Source organism: Hyla sarda, chromosome 8, assembly GCF_029499605.1.
Source record: "Hyla sarda isolate aHylSar1 chromosome 8, aHylSar1.hap1, whole genome shotgun sequence".
NCBI lineage: Eukaryota > Metazoa > Chordata > Amphibia > Anura > Hylidae > Hyla > Hyla sarda.
In genome coordinates this window covers 209,446,386-209,464,751 of record NC_079196.1, presented here as the reverse complement: position 1 = coordinate 209,464,751, position 18,366 = coordinate 209,446,386, and the positions used below count along the sequence as shown (strand labels likewise).

At 43.4% G+C, this 18,366-nt stretch overlaps 1 protein-coding gene across 1 annotated transcript in view; it reads right to left on the bottom strand.

The window, feature by feature from the left end:
- ARHGAP17 (Rho GTPase activating protein 17) overlaps positions 1–18,366 on the bottom strand; it is a 124,525-nt gene that overhangs the window by 42,832 nt on the left and 63,327 nt on the right. The window contains 7 exon segments of the mRNA XM_056534424.1: positions 1,679–1,747; positions 2,246–2,357; positions 4,937–5,013; positions 6,694–6,805; positions 7,136–7,212; positions 8,275–8,379; positions 16,916–16,955. Coding sequence (XP_056390399.1) covers positions 1,679–1,747; positions 2,246–2,357; positions 4,937–5,013; positions 6,694–6,805; positions 7,136–7,212; positions 8,275–8,379; positions 16,916–16,955 — 592 coding nt within the window.

Here is an 18,366-nt window from a genome sequence, read left to right as displayed (position 1 = left end):
AAAGCCACAGTATAAATAGAAGAGACCTGATCCGATGGCTTTATTCTACTAAACATCTGCAAATAAAGGTGTGTAGGCTTTCATAGGCTTTTCATTACCTTTGTGCCCTTTGCTTTTATTCCCAGCACTAAAAGGCTGTGACATAAATGACAACTCATGGAAAAGGTATATATATATATATATATATATATATATATATATATATATACACATACATATATATATCTCATTTTTACACATATATATATATATATATATATACATACATATATATATCTCATTTTTACACATATATATATATATATATATTATATAAATATTATATATAAACATAATTTTCATATATATATATATATATATATATATATATATATATACACACACACATATATATATATATATATATATATATATATATATATATATATATATATATATAGATATAGATATAGATATATATATATATATATATATATACATATATATATAGATATACAGTGGTCCCTCAACATACGATGGTAATCCGTTTCAAACGGACCATCGTTTGTTGAAACCATCGTATGTTGAGGGATCCGTGCAATGTAAAGTATAGGACAGTGGTCTACAACCTGCGGACCTCCAGATGTTGCAAAACTACAACACCCAGCATGCCCGGACAGCCAACGGATATTATATATATATATATATATATATATATATATATATATATATATATATATATATATATATATATATATATATATATATAACTGATATAGGAGTTGTAGTTTTGCAACATCTGGAGGTCCGCAGGTTGAAGACCACTGGTATAGGAAGTTGTACTCACCTGTCCCCGCCGCTCCGGACCGTCACCGCTGCCCTGGATGTCGCCTTCCATTGCTGTCGTTGCGTCCCCGGGGTGTCCCCGACGCTCCGGCAAGGCCTCTGCTTCCCCGAAATCTTCACTCTCCGTCGCCGCCATCACGTCGCTACGCACGCCGCTCCTATTGGATGACGGGACGGCGTATGCAGCGACATGATGACGACGATTGAGAGCGCCGACGATGCAGGGGATCCCGAAGAGGACGTGCCGGAGCCCCGGGGACAGGTAAGTGATCGTCAGCAGACCACACGGGGCACCGTAAACGGCTATCCGGTGGCAGCTGAAGCAGTCTGCGCTGCCGGATAGCCAGTTATGCGATGGCCCCGACATACAAAAGCATCGTATGTTGATGCTGCCTTCATCGTATGTCGGGGGGTCACTGTGTGTGTGTGTGTATGTATATGTGTATGTATATGTATATGTATATATGTATATATGTATATATATATATATATATATATATATATATATATATATATATATTTTTTTTTTTTTTTTGAAAATCCAATAGTTATAGCAATACTGTGAAAGGAGATGATATAATACACATGACATGAATGCCCATGTGAACATCCAGTTAAAAGCTCATTTCAACCTTACATAGAATACGCCATAAAGGTCTGACAGACGTGGGTTTGAGTAGTATGGCCCACAGAATCTGTTTCCAGAATGAGGGGGCCTGGACCCTGTTCCCTACTTGTGAAGCAGCCGCTGGTGTTTCTGGACATGCGCAGCGCTATCTCTATTCATTTTTCATCTCTTTAGGCAGGACTAGCCATTAGAGAGGTCAATGATACGATCAGCCAGCTGACTTACCGTGACAAAAAATTGACCGTAATCCCCTTCTTTGGAGAGAAAGTTATACATATCAGCCGCCAGCTGATCCTGCAAGAAGAATGGAAGTCATGGTTTTCAACTATTCATATAAAGCATCTGTGCAATCACATAAACCTATAAAAGCAACATGTATAACATTATACATAGGATATCAAAAGATCAGTGTTCCCAAACCTGTAGCAAACCTATAACTCCCATCATGCCCTGGCACTAATCTAAATATAAAAATGACATTACATGCAACATCGGTTTGATAAAACACATACACATATGAAAGAACAAAATCTACAAATCGTGGTCATTCTTTAAAGGGGTTATACAGGGATATAAAAATAGAGCTAATTTCTTTCAACAACAGCACCAACCCTGTCCTCAGGTTGTGTGTGGTATTACAACTTGGCTTAATTCACTTCAATAGTAGTGAACTGCAATACCACCTACAGCCTCAGGACAGAGGTGGTGCTGTTTTTGGAAGAAATTAGCTTTGTTTTTCTATCCCTGGATAACCCCTGTAATCACCCCCACAAGTGATCAGCTTAGACTTACCTTGCATTGTTCCACTTTATTCTCTGCTTCTTCCATCTCTTCTCTTAAAGAGTCCAGCTTTCCTGGCTGCATTTGGAAATTAGTACTGGAGGATTTCTGTGCTTGGTTATACCTGCAGATAAAAGGTCGCATTGACTGTCACACAAAACAGTCAAAGAGCATCAATATGACGACATATGGCAGAGATATAGGAACAAGGCAGCACAGGCAGGAGCAGGGAGTACTGACCAGGAGGAGCTAACAGAGTACTATTTCATTACAGACATTTGTGTCATAGAGGTCAAATATTTAAAGGGTAACTCCTATGGAGGTATGGCGGCACAACATCGGCTTGAATTTTCCAGTAATTTTGACACCCGAGATTAGGTCCAGGACTACAACAAAACAGAATACAGATTTGCCTTAAGTCCCAAGCAAGTCTATGGGACTTCCAGCAAATCTGTATCCTGATGACTGTAGTCTCAAGCAAGTCTCGGGCTAAGAAATTGCCGGAAGATTAAAGGTACATTCACACGAGTGGACCCACAGCGTATTTTACGCTGCGGATCCGCCACTGAAGGACCGCTGCATGGTGCCTTTATATGTGCCTGCTTGGAGCGGCAATACGCCGCTCCGAGCAGACACACTGAAGTGATGTGCGAGTCGCCGCGCATGCGCAGTGTACTCGCACACATCATGGCCGCTTCCACTGCTCCACGAGCTAGGCCGAGGGCTGCCGCGATGCGAGAGTATACTGCGCACGGTGACTTGCACGTCGCAGTGTGTCTGCTCCGCTCCGAGCGGGCACATGTAAAGGCACCATGCTGCGGTCCTTCAGGTCCTTCAGCAGTGGATCCGCTCATGTGAACATACCCTTAAACAGATATCCTCTTGCCAGACCAACATTGGAGTTGTGCTTTAAACAGGTACTCTGGTGGAAAACTTTTTTTTTTTTCAAATCAACTGGTGCCAGAACATTATACAGATTTGTAAATTACTTCTATATAAAAATTTTAATCCTTCCAGTACTTATTAGCTGCTGTATGCTCCAGAGGAAGTTGTGTAGTTCTTTCCAGCCTGACCACAGTGCTCTCTGCTGACACCTCTGTCCATGTCAGGAACTGTCCAGAGTAGAAGCAAATCCCCATAGCAAACCTCTCCTGCTCTGGACAGTTCCTGACGTCTAAAAGGGTAAATACGGGTCCCGGCTTTGATGCGCGCTTAGCTGCTGAGCACGCTGCATAGCTCGGGAACCTGCGTCCTCTAGGAGTTGATCCACACGGATAGTGCAGGCGACCCACCGCACTTCCGTGATACCGGCCGGCAAGTATCGAATTAGGTATCTGAGACATGTGCACAAATACAAGTACTAATGCAAATGTATAGTATCGGTATAGGGACATCCCTACTTATGACAAATCCTGTAGATGCGCTGTACGCTTCTCTATGCTCCTTTCTCTTAGGCTGGGTTCACATTGACTCTTTCGATGCTCGGTAGACATCACACTATAACTTGTGGTACATTTATTTATCTATTGATTATATATACAGCAGTCCCTCAAGTTACAATATTAATTGGTTCTAGGACGACCATTGTATGTTGAAACTATCGTATGTTGAGACCAGAACTCTATGAAAACCTGGTAGTTGGTTCTAAAGCCCCAAAATGTCATCCAAAAATAGGAAAAAGTGAGGATGAAAGAAAAATAAGTAGATAACTAATATAGATAAAGCAAATCCTCACATATAAAAGTAAGAAAGATCTGCTGGGAGCTGTAATCACTGTCTATGTCAGTGTTTCCCAACCAGGGTGCCTCCAGCTTTTGCAAAACTACAACTTCCAGCATGCCCGGACAGCCTTTGGCTGTCCGGGCATGCTGGGAGTTGTAGTTTTGCAACAGCTGGAGGCACCCTCGTTGGGAAACACTGGTCTAGGTAGAGGACAGGAGCTTCTTCAGGGTCCTGTACAGTACACAGTGTCCTAAAAAAGTAACATGGAGCCGCCCTCACCTGGTGTCCAAGGAGCAGCTAACCCTGAAACACGTAAAGTGTACAGAACATGTAATACCTCCCTGTACTGTAGGGGGCGCTACCAGACAGGAATTCAGTGCATGCACTTTAGGAATACAGGTGTTTTACCAGTGAATGCCCCATTCTGATTGGTCGGTTCTTCCAGTCAGTGACATGTTTCACAGATCTGGACTGTCTGTACATTGTATGTTGAGTTTGGTTTCAAGTTACAATGGTCCAGAAAAGACCATTGTATGTTGAAACTATTGTATGTTGAGGCCATTGTAAGTTGAGGGATCACTGTATATATTAATTTTAATACGCTGGAAGTGATGTTCTATATTTTTTAGGAAAGTCCTCAGGACTGTTTAGCCCACCAGCATTCATGACAACGTGTAAATCTGTTTGGTATTGCATGGTGTATTGCCCCTACACAGTGTGAACATGAACAAAGGGCGGAATCACCTATCTGGACCATCCTGGAAAGGAATGGTTAGACGTTCCATCCTTTGCCCTATAGGTTAAAAGCAGAAATGGAACTATGAACCCATAGAGCGTATATGCTATCCGGCATGCATTCGCTGGATCACAAACGCCTTCATGCAGCATTTTTTGATCCAGCGGCTGCAGGTCAGATGGCAATTTTGATGCCGGATGAATGGGAACAAGTCCTGACATGATATAAAGGAAAATAATTCTCACCTTCCCCGTGCAGAATCCATGTCGAGGACTAGTTTAGCCAGCTGCTTTCTCTGCTTTTGGATGTTGGGGATGTCCACCTGAAGGAACATAAAAAGTAATGCAAATAAATAAAGTAGGTGATAAAACTCATATGAAGGTCATGAACCGAAATATACAGCATTCCCATGTACGGATATTACATTTCCCATTAAGGTAAGGAGCTTAAAACGTAACACTCTCTGCTCCCACAATACTTCTCCATTTATTTACATCGTGACTTGTGAAATTCCTCTGGTTTCTATTGGAAACAGACAACGGCTGAGACACCAGAGTCAGACACGTGACCTAACAGATAAGGCCGCAGTCACATCACCATTTTTACATCCATCAGGTCTTTCGGAGGAGTTTATGTGCATTATATCCTTGAAAATCATATAGAATCGTATATCTAGAGGTATCAATTTACTTCCATTGAGAAATTGTATTCAACACAAGCGCCCGTTTTGGTCAGTTTGGACATTTTCCACGGACAAATAAATGGTTTCATCCAGATTTTAAAAAACTATTTTTTTCCCCTTTTTTTGCTTATGTTGAATCATATCACTATACATGTCGATAGGTTTAAAATTGTACTCAATTTTAATGTTTCTACACTATTCCTAAGCTACGGCTCATGTGTACAAAGGCTGAGAAACAGATACTTAAAGGGGTACTCCACCCCTAGACATGGGGTCCCCCGCTGGGGACCCCCGCAATATGGCATGCGGCACCCACCTGTTACTGCTCTGGAAGCGCAGGTGGGTCTGGCTCCCGACCACAGGAACGGAAGATCGCGACGTCATGACTCCGCCCCTGTGTGATGTCATGCCACGCCCCCTCAATGCAAGTCTATGGGAGGGGGTGTGATGGCTGTCACGCCCCCTCCCATAGACTTGCATTGAGGGGCGTGGCATGACGTTACACAGGGGCGGAGTCATGACATCACGATCTTCCGTTCCTGTGGTCGGGAGCCAGACCCTCCAGCGCTTCCGGAGCAGTAACAGGTGGGTGGAGTACCCCTTTAAAGGGTAACTGTAGTGCAATATAACTTATCCTGTATTCGAAGGATAGGGGATAAGTTCTAGACCGCGCGGGGGGGGGGTCGGGTCCAACCGCGGGGATCCGCCCCTGATCTCCTTTACGGGGCCACCGCAGTCTGCTGGAAGGGGGCGTTCCGTCCCCGCATGGCGCGGAGGCCAACACACCCGCTCCATGTATTCCATGGAGGGGGCGCGTCTGCCTGTTGGGGACGACACTGTGCCTCCTGCAGACTGTCGCGGCCCCCTAAAGAAGACAGCAGTCGGACCCCCCCGACCGACCCCCCGCGGTCTAGAACTTATCCCCTATTTTTCAGATAGAGGATAAGTTATATTTCACTACAGTCCTCCTTTAAAATAAATAAATTAAATAAAATGGACAAAAAGAGTACTTTCATATGTCCAAAAAAAAAAAAAAAAAAAAATTAAATATATATTTATTTTTAGCAAATGATTTAAAGTCATCCGCCTTAACAATACACAAAAATGCAAAAATCGTAAACGTTCAAGGCGTTATCCAGGATTAGAAAAGCAGAGCGGATTTCGTTCAAAACAGCACCACCCTGTCTTCAGGTTGTGTGTGTTATTGCAGCTCAGTTTCATTGACGTTAATGGAGTGTTGTTTTTGGAAGAGATTAGCTCTGTTTTTCTATTCCTGAATAACCCCTTTAATGGTGACATTTGGTATATTACTGGACTTACCTCCGTCAGCTGGTTTAATGGTTCTAAGACATCTTTTTCCATCTGGAATTCATGCTGAGAGAGCTCTTGGGCCAGCCGTTGCTCTGCGTCTCCACATGAGTATAATGTCTTCCTGCAAGACAGAAATATTCTTTTATATATCCGCGAGGCTGTGCGACTGGGTGAAGCTGGCTACAAGATACAGGGAGCTATGGTCACTGACTGCGGCATAATGCTGGGGGTCAGCTGACAGCATTAAAGTGCTTGTTTATCAAAAGAAAAAAAAAGAAGAAAAGGGCAGTAGTCTCCATACTAGGGACTCCCAGCTGTTGCAAAACTACAACTCCCAGCATGCCCGGACAGCCAACGGCTGTCCGGGCATGCTGGGAGTTGTAGTTTTGCAACAGCTGGAGGTCCAGAGTATGGAGACCACTAGGATTGGGTACGTAGTACTTCAACTTACCCTAAAAGGGTTTCATCGCTGAGCTGTGCACAACCTTCTAACAAGGATTGAGACACTCCCATAAGAGGCAACTTTTTCTGCAAAAAGGAAACAAGGGAGATTTCTAAAATTATTCCTAAATAAACACTGTTGTTTTGACAAAATTTGCAGAGATCAATAGTACAAGCAAATACAAGAAACTTTGTAACACATCTTAAAAGACAAAAATGCTTCTTTCTCCTGTTACCAAGCTTCTTCCCTCCTCCCCCCCCCTCTCGTGAGATTGTATTCCACTCTGAAAATCAGCTCAGCTTTGTCCTGTGTCTGCTCCCTCCTCCTCCCTCCACAGCTTTGTCCTGTGTCTGCTCCCTCCTCCCCCCTCCACAGCTTTGTCCTGTGTCTGCTCCCTCCTCCTCCCTCCACAGCTTTGTCCTGTGTCTGCTCCCTCCTCCTCCCTCCACAGCTTTGTCCTGTGTCTGCTCCCTCCTCCTCCCTCCACAGCTTTGTCCTGTGTCTGCTCCCTCCTCCTCCCTCCACAGCTTTGTCCTGTGTCTGCTCCCTCCTCCTCCCTCCACAGCTTTGTCCTGTGTCTGCTCCCTCCTCCTCCCTCCACAGCTTTGTCCTGTGTCTTCTCCCTCCTCCTCCCTCCACAGCTTTGTCCTGTGTCTGCTCCCTTCTACCCCTCTATAGACTTGTATTGCAGACAAACAATATAAGTCTATGGAGGGGGGAGCTTTGTCCGCTAGCTCTGGGAGAAATGCAAATCATAGATGAAGCCTTAAGAGCAGAAATCGGCTAAAAAATACCATATAAACTTCATACAATGAGCAGAAATAGTGCAGTTTATCCTGAAAAGTCACCTGAACTCAAATCTAATGAATCGGCCATTGACTCATTTAGTATTGTAAAAGTGGTTCCAAGTGGTTCCCAAATTCCCAGAAAAGAATTAGCTTAGAATCTCTCTACTGTATTAATGGCTTTGGCTGTGGGGCATGCTGGGAGTTTTAGTTTAGAGCCCCAGGTTGGGGATGACTGTTCTAGAATAAGCCCAATTGGCTGCCGAAGGCAAAACCACTTCTCCCTAAGGGTCCAGTATTGACAAACATGCTCGATTACAGTCATATATGAGTAGAACAGTCATTGCCAGGTACGGTACTTACATATCTCTTCTCTGGGTCAGTCCCAGGCGGCACCTGCAAACAGCCGAGAAGTTTCTTGTGGGTATTGTGGCAAACAAATCTTACTGTGTCCAGTCGTCTTTCAATCTATAAAGGGCAAAATATGAAAAAAATAAAATAAATTTATATATATAATTAAATCCAGATATTTTTCTAACATTATATCCATTTGCAAAAAAAAAATAGTATAGTCAGGGTATTCTTCCTATAAGTTAAAGGTGCACTCCGCCGTAAGGTTAAAAAAAAATGCTGCAAAACCCTTAAGAATCCATTAGTTTTGGGTATCTGTTGGTCTCTTTCTATGTGAGAATCATTCTGCTTTCTGGTTGAGCAGATGCTCAGTACTACAATTCCCAGAACACATTGATTTATCTCAGCTCTTCATCACAGCCCCCCTCCCCACTGTCTCCATCCAGTTCCACGCCTAGAACTGTTGCAGAACATCAGTTAAGTTGCAGCCCCTGCTAATCATTCCCTGTCTGCTCCTCTGCCTGTGGCTTTCTTTAGCACATGGCAACATGCTGTAAACATACTTCATTCCTCCTAAGTGCCCCAATTAATATAGATAGATATGGATGTGTATATGACAGGGAGTTAGGGACATGGCTGTAGCGGTTGATTAGAAGTGATGACATCACTCAGGGGGTCAGAGCTCAGAGACTAGATCCAGCCATGTCTCCTTGGACAGCAGATGATGTTGTGTTGTCCCAGAAGAGAGAGAGAAATCAGGGAGCTGCTGAGACATCACCACACTGAAATTGAAAGGACTACAAAACTTCCTGTCAGGAGAAAGGGAGGAGCAAGGGAACTGCTGAGACACCACCACACTGACAATGAACGGACTACATAACTTCCTGTCAGGGGTAAATCATGCAAAAACATACTTAAGCCAATAAAAACAACTTAAGAAAATGAAATACTTCAAGGTTTGCTTGGAGCTGTAGCTCCTCTAAACACCAGTTTATTTGCCTTAGGTGGATCTATTCAGGAGATCCACTACTGACCAATTCGGGCATGTCCTGATAACTGGTGCAGGCATTGATGGCTGTGCCCCCCAAATGTTCTGGGTTGTAAGTAATGGAGGAGATACTGCAGACCAATGGGTGGGGGGGGGGGGGGGTACAGCAGGAGTCCAGGAAAGACTGTATGGCGAACCAAAATAATATCAATAACCTAAGGACCCTCCAATGGCCGCACTTGCCGGACTTTGCAGGCTTTACAGATTCTCTGCGGTTTTTGCATTCTATTTAACCTGGTATTGCTGTAGGAAAATCTATGAATGGCCCCTTATAAAACAGATGGCTGAAGAATGTCCCTTCTCTTGGAACCCAAGGCGATTAACAAAAGCAGAAGAAAAAGAAAGAGACTTGTGCTATGTTTCCAAGCCGCAGAGCGAACATCACATGGTACAAGAGATTTGCTGCAGAAATCCCACTTAATCCCTTGGAAACGTCAAACAGAACAAAGCAATGGGTGGAAAGGATCCCATATCCATGACACAGGGGAGCCCCTCGGAGGAGAGACCAGTCCTGCAGGTTCTGACCACAAATCTGATCCAAGGTGGACCGCCCCATCCAATCGATTGTGGGTCAACTGGACAAGAGTCAGGGGTTCTCCTTAAAGGGGTACTCCACTCCCCAGCATTCGGAACATTTAGTTCTGAATGCTGGGTGATACGCCCCCTTGTGACGCCCCGCCCCCTCAATGCAAGTCTATGGAAAGGGGTGTGACTGTCACACCCCCTCCCTTAGAGTTGCATTGAGGGGGCGGGACAAAACGTCATGAGGGGGCGTATCAACCCCCCAATCCCCCACCCAGAGATCAGAACTAAATGTTCTGAATGCTGGGGAGTGGAGTACCCTTTTAAATTCTAAATAACACCTTTAAATTCTACATAACTTCCCCTACTCAAGACATTGTAAAACCCATTGAGCATGAGTTACTGCACCTATGGCCCAGTATGAGCCCTTATTTTTCGCTGACAGTGCCATACGAGGATTTGTTTTAGGTGGGAACCCTTCAGTGGATTGTAGGGTGCAATTGGGAGAGAAGAAATAACAAATACCAGTACACGATTCTGAAGCTTTTGGGGTTTAGTATTTATGTTGTTTATGTAGTTTTTGTTCTACTACTTTTTAAAATAGTTTTAAAAAGGTGGTTAAAAAAAAGAATATATATATATATATATATATATATATATATTTTTGCAATAACATGTTCTCATCATATATGTATACACACACACACACACACATACACGGAATGAGGCCTACAAAGAAAAGAGCACAGTACCTACAGTGAAATATGGTGGAGGTCAGTGATGTTTTGGGTTGTTTTGCTGCCTCTGGCACTGGGGGCCTTGAAGACAACATGAAATCTGAGGATTACCAATGGATTTTGGGTCGCACGGTACAGCCCAGTGCCAGAAAGCTGGGTTTGTGTCCGAGATCTTGGGTCTTCCAGCAGGACAATGACCCCAAACACACTGGAAAGAAGAACTGGTCTCCTCCCTGCACAACCTTCAGTCACCCTAAAATATGGAATGATCTGGCTTTAAATGACCATACTGAATGGCAGCCATTAAGGTCATTTAGTGAAAGGGTTAATCCTCCTCTTTTCCCTCTATAAAGTGAATTCTCCACCTGCCCAGAAAGTTCACTTAGTCCAGGGATAGTGACTCAGACTTGGCACGGAGAACCGTGAGACACAAGTCCAGCCAAGAGCCTTATGATACAGGAACGTGAACTATAATCGGCACAGGCCTTAATCTGGAATAAGCAGCGGAAGATACCGAATCTGCATGTGACATCGTGCCCCGTTCCCTCTGTAACAGCGGACACAGGGGACAGTCACCATAGAGATGTAGTAGTAACAACCAACATAAACAACAGATCCCGGGAGAATGTAACTTATCAATTCCATGCTCCGGCTGTGGAGAAGGTACAACTCCCAGCATCCACGCCAAACATTGTCACCTTAATCAAAGACTGCTACTCAACAACATGTGAAAAAATGTGAGGCGGTTATCTACTTCACATCCTGAGGTCCTCCACAGCTGTACTCACTATTCTGCTGGTGGAGTCAAGGTGTACATATATTACATTACTTCTCCTGTACTGATCCTGAGTTATATCCTGTATTATACTCCAGAGCTGTACTCACTATTCTGCTGGTGAGGTCACTGTGTACATACATTACATTACTTATCCTGTACTGATCCTGAGTTATATCCTGTATTATACTCCAGAGCTGTACTCACTATTCTGCTGGTGAGGTCACTGTACATACATTACATTACTTATCCTGTACTGATCCTGAGTTATATCCTGTATTATACTCCAGAGCTGTACTCACTATTCTGCTGGTGAGGTCACTGTGTACATACATTACATTACTTATCCTGTACTGATCCTGAGTTATATCCTGTATTATACTCCAGAGCTGTACTCACTATTCTGCTGGTGAGGTCACTGTGTACATACATTACTTATCCTGTACTGATCCTGAGTTATATCCTGTATTATACTCCAGAGCTGCACTCACTATTCTGCTGGTGAGGTCACTGTGTACATACATTACATTACTTCTCCTGTACTGATCCTGAGTTATATCCTGTATTATACCCCAGAGCTGTACTCACTATTCTGCTGGTGTGGTCACTGTGTACATACATTATATTACTTCTCCTGTACTGATCCTGAGTTATATCCTGTATTATACCCCAGAGCTGTACTCACTATTCTGCTGGTGAGGTCACTGTGTACATACATTACATTACTTATCCTGTACTGATCCTGAGTTATATCCTGTATTATACTCCAGAGCTGTACTCACTATTCTGCTGGTGAGGTCACTGTGTACATACATTACATTACTTATCCTGTACTGATCCTGAGTTACATCCTGTATTATACTCCAGAGCTGTACTCACTATTCTGCTGGTGAGGTCACGGTGTACATACATTACTTATCCTGTACTGATCCTGAGTTATATCCTGTATTATACTCCAGAGCTGCACTCACTATTCTGCTGGTGAGATCACTGTGTACATACATTACATTACTTATCCTGTACTGACCCTGAGCTATATCCTGTATTATACTCCAGAGCTGTACTCACTATTCTGCTGGTGAGGTCACTGTGTATATACATTACATTACTTATCCTGTACTGATCCTGAGTTATATCCTGTATTATACTCCAGAGATGTACTCACTATTCTGCTGGTGGGATCCACAGAAAGAATTAACCTGTTTTTTTATTTCATTGGAATTACTCGCACACTGCTGTGCTGTCAATGGTAATGGCGCGGTCCTTCTTCTGAAGGATTTTTTTTTAACAGCCATGGCCAGATGGTATCCCTGAGCGGAGAGTCCTCAGTGTGAACATACCCCTGTCGTTCCTGAGCCAACACTCCCAGTGACCACGTTATATGTGAACACCACTGCAGCCAAGCATATACCTTGAGCACAGCCTCTAACACAGTGTTCCCCAACCAGGGTGCCTCCAGCTGCTGCAAAACTACAACTCCCAGCATGCCCAGACAGCCAACGGCTGTCTGGGCATGCTGGGAGTTGTAGTTTTGCAACAGCTGGAGGCACCCTGGTTTGAAAATACGGCTCTAACTTCTGCTCAGTCTATGATAAGTGACTTTGTACATTTCTCTGATATCTAGTTTTACTTTTGGGACGTGTATCGTCTACAGTATTCGTACACCTCTATCTTGGGGTCTGGTATTCCATAACTAAGCCTCCTCCTCCTCCTCCTTGTAGCCGCTCGTCACTCAAATCTCTTATCTGCTCCAACAAAGTAACAAGCTGTACCAGGTTCTCAGGCCTGGAAAGAGGCCGAACGTGGGAGCCGCTGCCATCTCCTCCAGTATGTGAGCACCAGATCATCTACAGAGCAACACCGGTCACATGGAATAACACAAGGACTGATCAGGTCTGTCCACAAGGGGGCAGTATAATAATAGTTATATTCTTGTATATAGGAGCAGTATTATAGTAGTTATATTCTTGTATATAGGAGGCAGTATTATAGTAGTTATATTCTTGTATATAGGAGGCAGTATTATAGTAGTTATATTCTTGTATATAGGAGCAGTATTATAGTAGGTATATTCTTGTATATAGGAGCAGTATTATAGTAGGTATATTCTTGTATATAGGACCAGTATTATAGTAGTTATATTCTTGTATATAGGAGCAGTATTATAATAGTTATATTTTTGTATATAGGAGCAGTATTATAGTAGTTATATTCTTGTATATAGGAGCAGTATTATAGTAGTTATATTCTTGTATATAGGGGCAGTATTCCAGTAGTTATATTCTTGTATATAGGAGGCAGTATTATAGTAGTTATATTCTTGTATATAGGAGCAGTATTATAGTAGTTATTTTCTTGTATATAGGAGGCAGTATTATAGTAGTTATATTCTTGTATATAGGAGCAGTATTATAGTAGTTATATTCTTGTATATAGGAGGCAGTAGTATAGTAGTTATATTCTTGTATATAGGAGCAGTATTACAGTAGTTATATTCTTGTATATAGGAGCAGTATTATAGTAGTTATATTCTAGTAAATAGGAGGCAGTATTATAGTAGTTATATTCTTGTACATAGGAGCAGTATTATAGTAGATATATTCTTGTATATAGGAGCAGTATTATAGTCAGTATATTCTTGTATATAGGAGCAGTATTATAGTAGTTATATTCTTGAATATAGGAGCAGTATTATAGTAGTTATATTCTTGTATATAGGGGCAGTATTCCAGTAGTTATATTCTTGTATATAGGAGGCAGTATTATAGTAGTTATATTCTTGTATATAGGAGCAGTATTATAGTAGTTATTTTCTTGTATATAGGAGGCAGTATTATAGTAGTTATATTCTTGTATATAGGAGCAGTATTATAGTAGTTATATTCTTGTACACAGGAGCAGTATTATAGTAGTTATATTCTTGTATATAGGAGCAGTATTACAGTAGTTCTATTCTTGTATATAGGAGCAGTATTATAGTAGTTATATTCTTGTATATAGGAGTAGTATTATAGTAGTTGTATTCTTGTATATAGGAGCAGTATTATAGTAGTTATATTCTTGTATAAAGGAGCAGTATTATAGTAGTTATATTCTTGTATATAGGGGCAGTATTATAGTAGTTATATTCTTGTATATAGGAGCAGTATTATAGTAGTTATATTCTTGTATATAGGAGCATGCATTATAGTAGTTATATTCTTGTATATAGGAGCAGTATTATAGTAGTTATATTCTTTTACATAGACGGCAGTATTATAGCAGTTTTATTCCTGTACATGGGGGCAGTATTATAGTAGTAATATTCTTGTACATAGGGGGCTGCCATCTTGCCTGAGCCGTTTTTAAGATATGCTTTACAGCAATCTCCACTGACATATGCACAATAGACAGGAGCTGTCCTAATGACATGAATGGGAAAGGTGTCTAGGCATGCTCTGTGACCTTCACAGACTTCCAGAGCAGTGTTTCTAAACCAGTGTGCTTCCAGCTGTTGCAAACTTACAACTCCAAGCATGCCCAAACAACCAAAGGATGTAGTTTTGCAACAGCTGGAGGCACCTTAGTTAACAAACTGATTTGTGAACAACCGTGTGCACCTCTATTATCTATACACCGGTGCCACCTTTCAGTGTAATCCTGTCTGTGTTAACAAGCAGGGCACTGCTGGGAAGTGATCTGTACAGGACAGGAAGTCTCAGCTTAGTTTTAGGCCTAGTGGCCTAAAAGAAAATTACAAGATTTAAAAACATGGATAGTAAAATGGAGAATTAGAAAAATCCCCCAAAATTCCTAAAAGATATGGTTAACCTAAAAACGAAATTTTAACAATTGGTCGCTGTCTGATGACACATTCCCTTTAAGCTTGCAAAGATCAGCATAAAAAATAGCAGAAAATATGAGAAATACAGGTTGTAAACAATAGTGACAGCAGCCAAACTGTGCCGATGATTCAGCCGGGACAGTCCCACACCCTGCAGCTTGAATTGTAGGAAAGCCAGCCGATTGTTCTTCCCTTCTCTCGGCTCCTGTTTGTCACCAGTCTGGAAAGAGTTCAGTGGAAAAGCAGCCCAAAAACAACACGGGGATAGAGGGCTGTGCACAGAAAACAAAGATGGAGCCAAAACTGGAAATTACAGAAAAGAGGCCATAGTCACTAGTTCAGTGTTTCCCAACCATGGTGCCTCCAGATGTAGCAAAACTACAACTCCTAGCTAGCCCGGACAGCCAAAGGCTGTCCGGGCATGCTGGGAGTTGAAGTTTTGCAACACCTGGAGGTACACTGGTTGGGAAACACTGCTCTAGTTACTGGTACAGGGACACGCTAAAGACCTATTCCTAACACTACAGGAACTGGTCACTGCACACAGGTACCAGCCATCCCCAAGGATTCAGCCCTTGTTCACATCCTTGTTATGGACCCTCTTGATCTATAGACCCCTAACCATTACATGGTATTAAGGAGGGTTCAGAAATGTTCCCCAGGATTAGAGACCATTTAATACAGCACTACTGTAGTACCCACAGTAATGTGTAAACAAACCCCCACCAGTATCTGAACCAGCCCACAGTGGCGCCCCCAAAACCAGCCAACAGTGGTGCCCCGAACCCAGCCCAATGATCCAGCCCAAAGTGGCTCACAGAACCAGCCCAACAGTAGCGCCCCGAAACCCAGGCCAACAGTAGCGCCCCGAAACCCAGGCCAACAGTAGCGCCCCGAAACCCAGGCCAACAGTAGCGCCCCGAAACCCAGCCCAACAGTAGCGCCCCGAAACCCAGGCCAACAGTAGCGCCCCGAAACCCAGCCCAACAGTAGCGCCCCGAAACCCAGCCCAACAGTAGCGCCCCGAAACCCAGCCCAACAGTAGCGCCCCGAAACCCAGCCCAACAGTAGCGCCCCGAAACCCAGCCCAACAGTAGCGCCCCGAAACCCAGCCCAACAGTAGCGCCCCGAAACCCAGCCCAACAGTAGCGCCCCGAAACCCAGCCCAACAGTAGCGCCCCGAAACCCAGCCCAACAGTAGCGCCCCGAAACCCAGCCCAACAGTAGCGCCCCGAAACCCAGCCCAACAGTAGCGCCCCGAACCCAGCCCAACAGTAGCGCCCCGAACCCAGCCCAACAGTAGCGCCCCGAACCCAGCCCAACAGTAGCGCCCCGAACCCAGCCCAACAGTAGCGCCCCGAACCCAGCCCAACAGTAGCGCCCCGAATCAGCCCAACAGTAGCGCCCCGAACCAGCCCAACAGTAGCGCCCCGAACCAGCCCAACAGTAGCGCCCCGAACCAGCCCAACAGTAGCGCCCCGAACCAGCCCAACAGTAGCGCCCCGAACCAGCCCAACAATAGCGCCCCGAACCAGCCCAACAGTAGCGCCCCGAACCCAGCCCAACAGTAGCGCCCCGAACCCAGCCCAACAGTAGCGCCCCGAACCCAGCCCAACAGTAGCGCCCCGAACCCAGCCCAACAGTAGCGCCCCGAACCCAGCCCAACAGTAGCGCCCCGAACCAGCCCAACAGTAGAGCTTAAACAAACAGATAGTGGTGGATGAACGTAATTCTGTCAGGTAACTTACATTTAGTAGGTCATCGCTTAAAACTTCTGTCTTTTCCGCTCTGAAAAACAAAAAGAAAAAACCATCTGTCAGTGGAGCCAAGATATACAATGAAGGAGACTTACAAACAGAACATAAATTGGCCACTGTAAACTGCGGCTTTATACAAAATGCACCGCCATATACAACATAAATGTTTACGTGACGAGAATAACAAGTAGTCTCCGTGTCACAATTCATGTAAACACGGAAAAACTTCTACACGTAAACCACACTTCTCCTTGTATCAACCAGTCATCTATATAGTCAATATACAGCAAACTGGTATATACCATTCATAGCGCACAATTCTGTTTTCTTGCATTCATTGGTTCTCAGTAGAGATGAGCGAACTTACAGTAAATTCGATTCGTAACGAACTTCTCGGCTCGGCAGTTGATGACTTTTCCTGCATAAATTAGTTCAGCTTTCCGGTGCTCCGGTGGGCTGGAAAAGGTGGATACAGTCCTAGGAGACTCTTTCCTTGGACTGTATCCACCTTTTCCAGCCCACGGGAGCACCGGAAAGCTGAACTAATTTATGCAGGATTAGTCATCAACTGCCGAGCCGAGAAGTTCATGACGAATCAAATTTACTGTAAGTTCGCTCATCTCTAGTTCTCAGACTTGAGTGATTGTTTTTGTGCTTTTTCCCACTTGTTTCTTAAGTATTTTTATTTTTGCACTTGGAGGGGCCGTGGCTTAGTGCGCACAGAGAGATTTGATGCATTTACCATCTGCGCAAAAATTATTTGTGCAACAAAAATTTTGCACGTACTCCACTCTCTAGGTGGGTGGGGAGAGGTGGGATTTATAACTTTCGTGAAAAGGGGAGCAATTTATTTTTCTTTATTTGCACTAAATATTTTTTTTGTATTTTTTTTGCAGGGTGACTGGGGGTAAAGGACATGCAACAACGAACGATCGACACACACACATATAATAATATATATATATATATATATATATATATATATATATATATATATATACACACACACACACACACACACACACACACACACACACACACACACACACACCGTATATCCCATAAAAAGCAGCACATCCAGACCAGATGAAGATGGGCGCAAGCACAATACAGCCTTGGTTCCCCGGTTCTTCTTTAGATAAAATAGATATAGGCAGCATACCAAATTAATGCAAAAGATATATATATATTATATATATATATACACACACACACACACACCTACATATACATACACACACATATACACACTTACGGGGATCACACGACCAGCTCAACAACAAAAAAAAGTCACCCTTGCAATAAAAGTGTCAAAATATATTGGATGAACGCATAGATAACAATTCCCAGAAATAAAGTGATGACCTCAGCAGGTGCTATACAGCAGTGTTTCCCAACCAGTGTGCCTTGTTGTAGTTTTGCAACAGCTGGAGGCACACGGG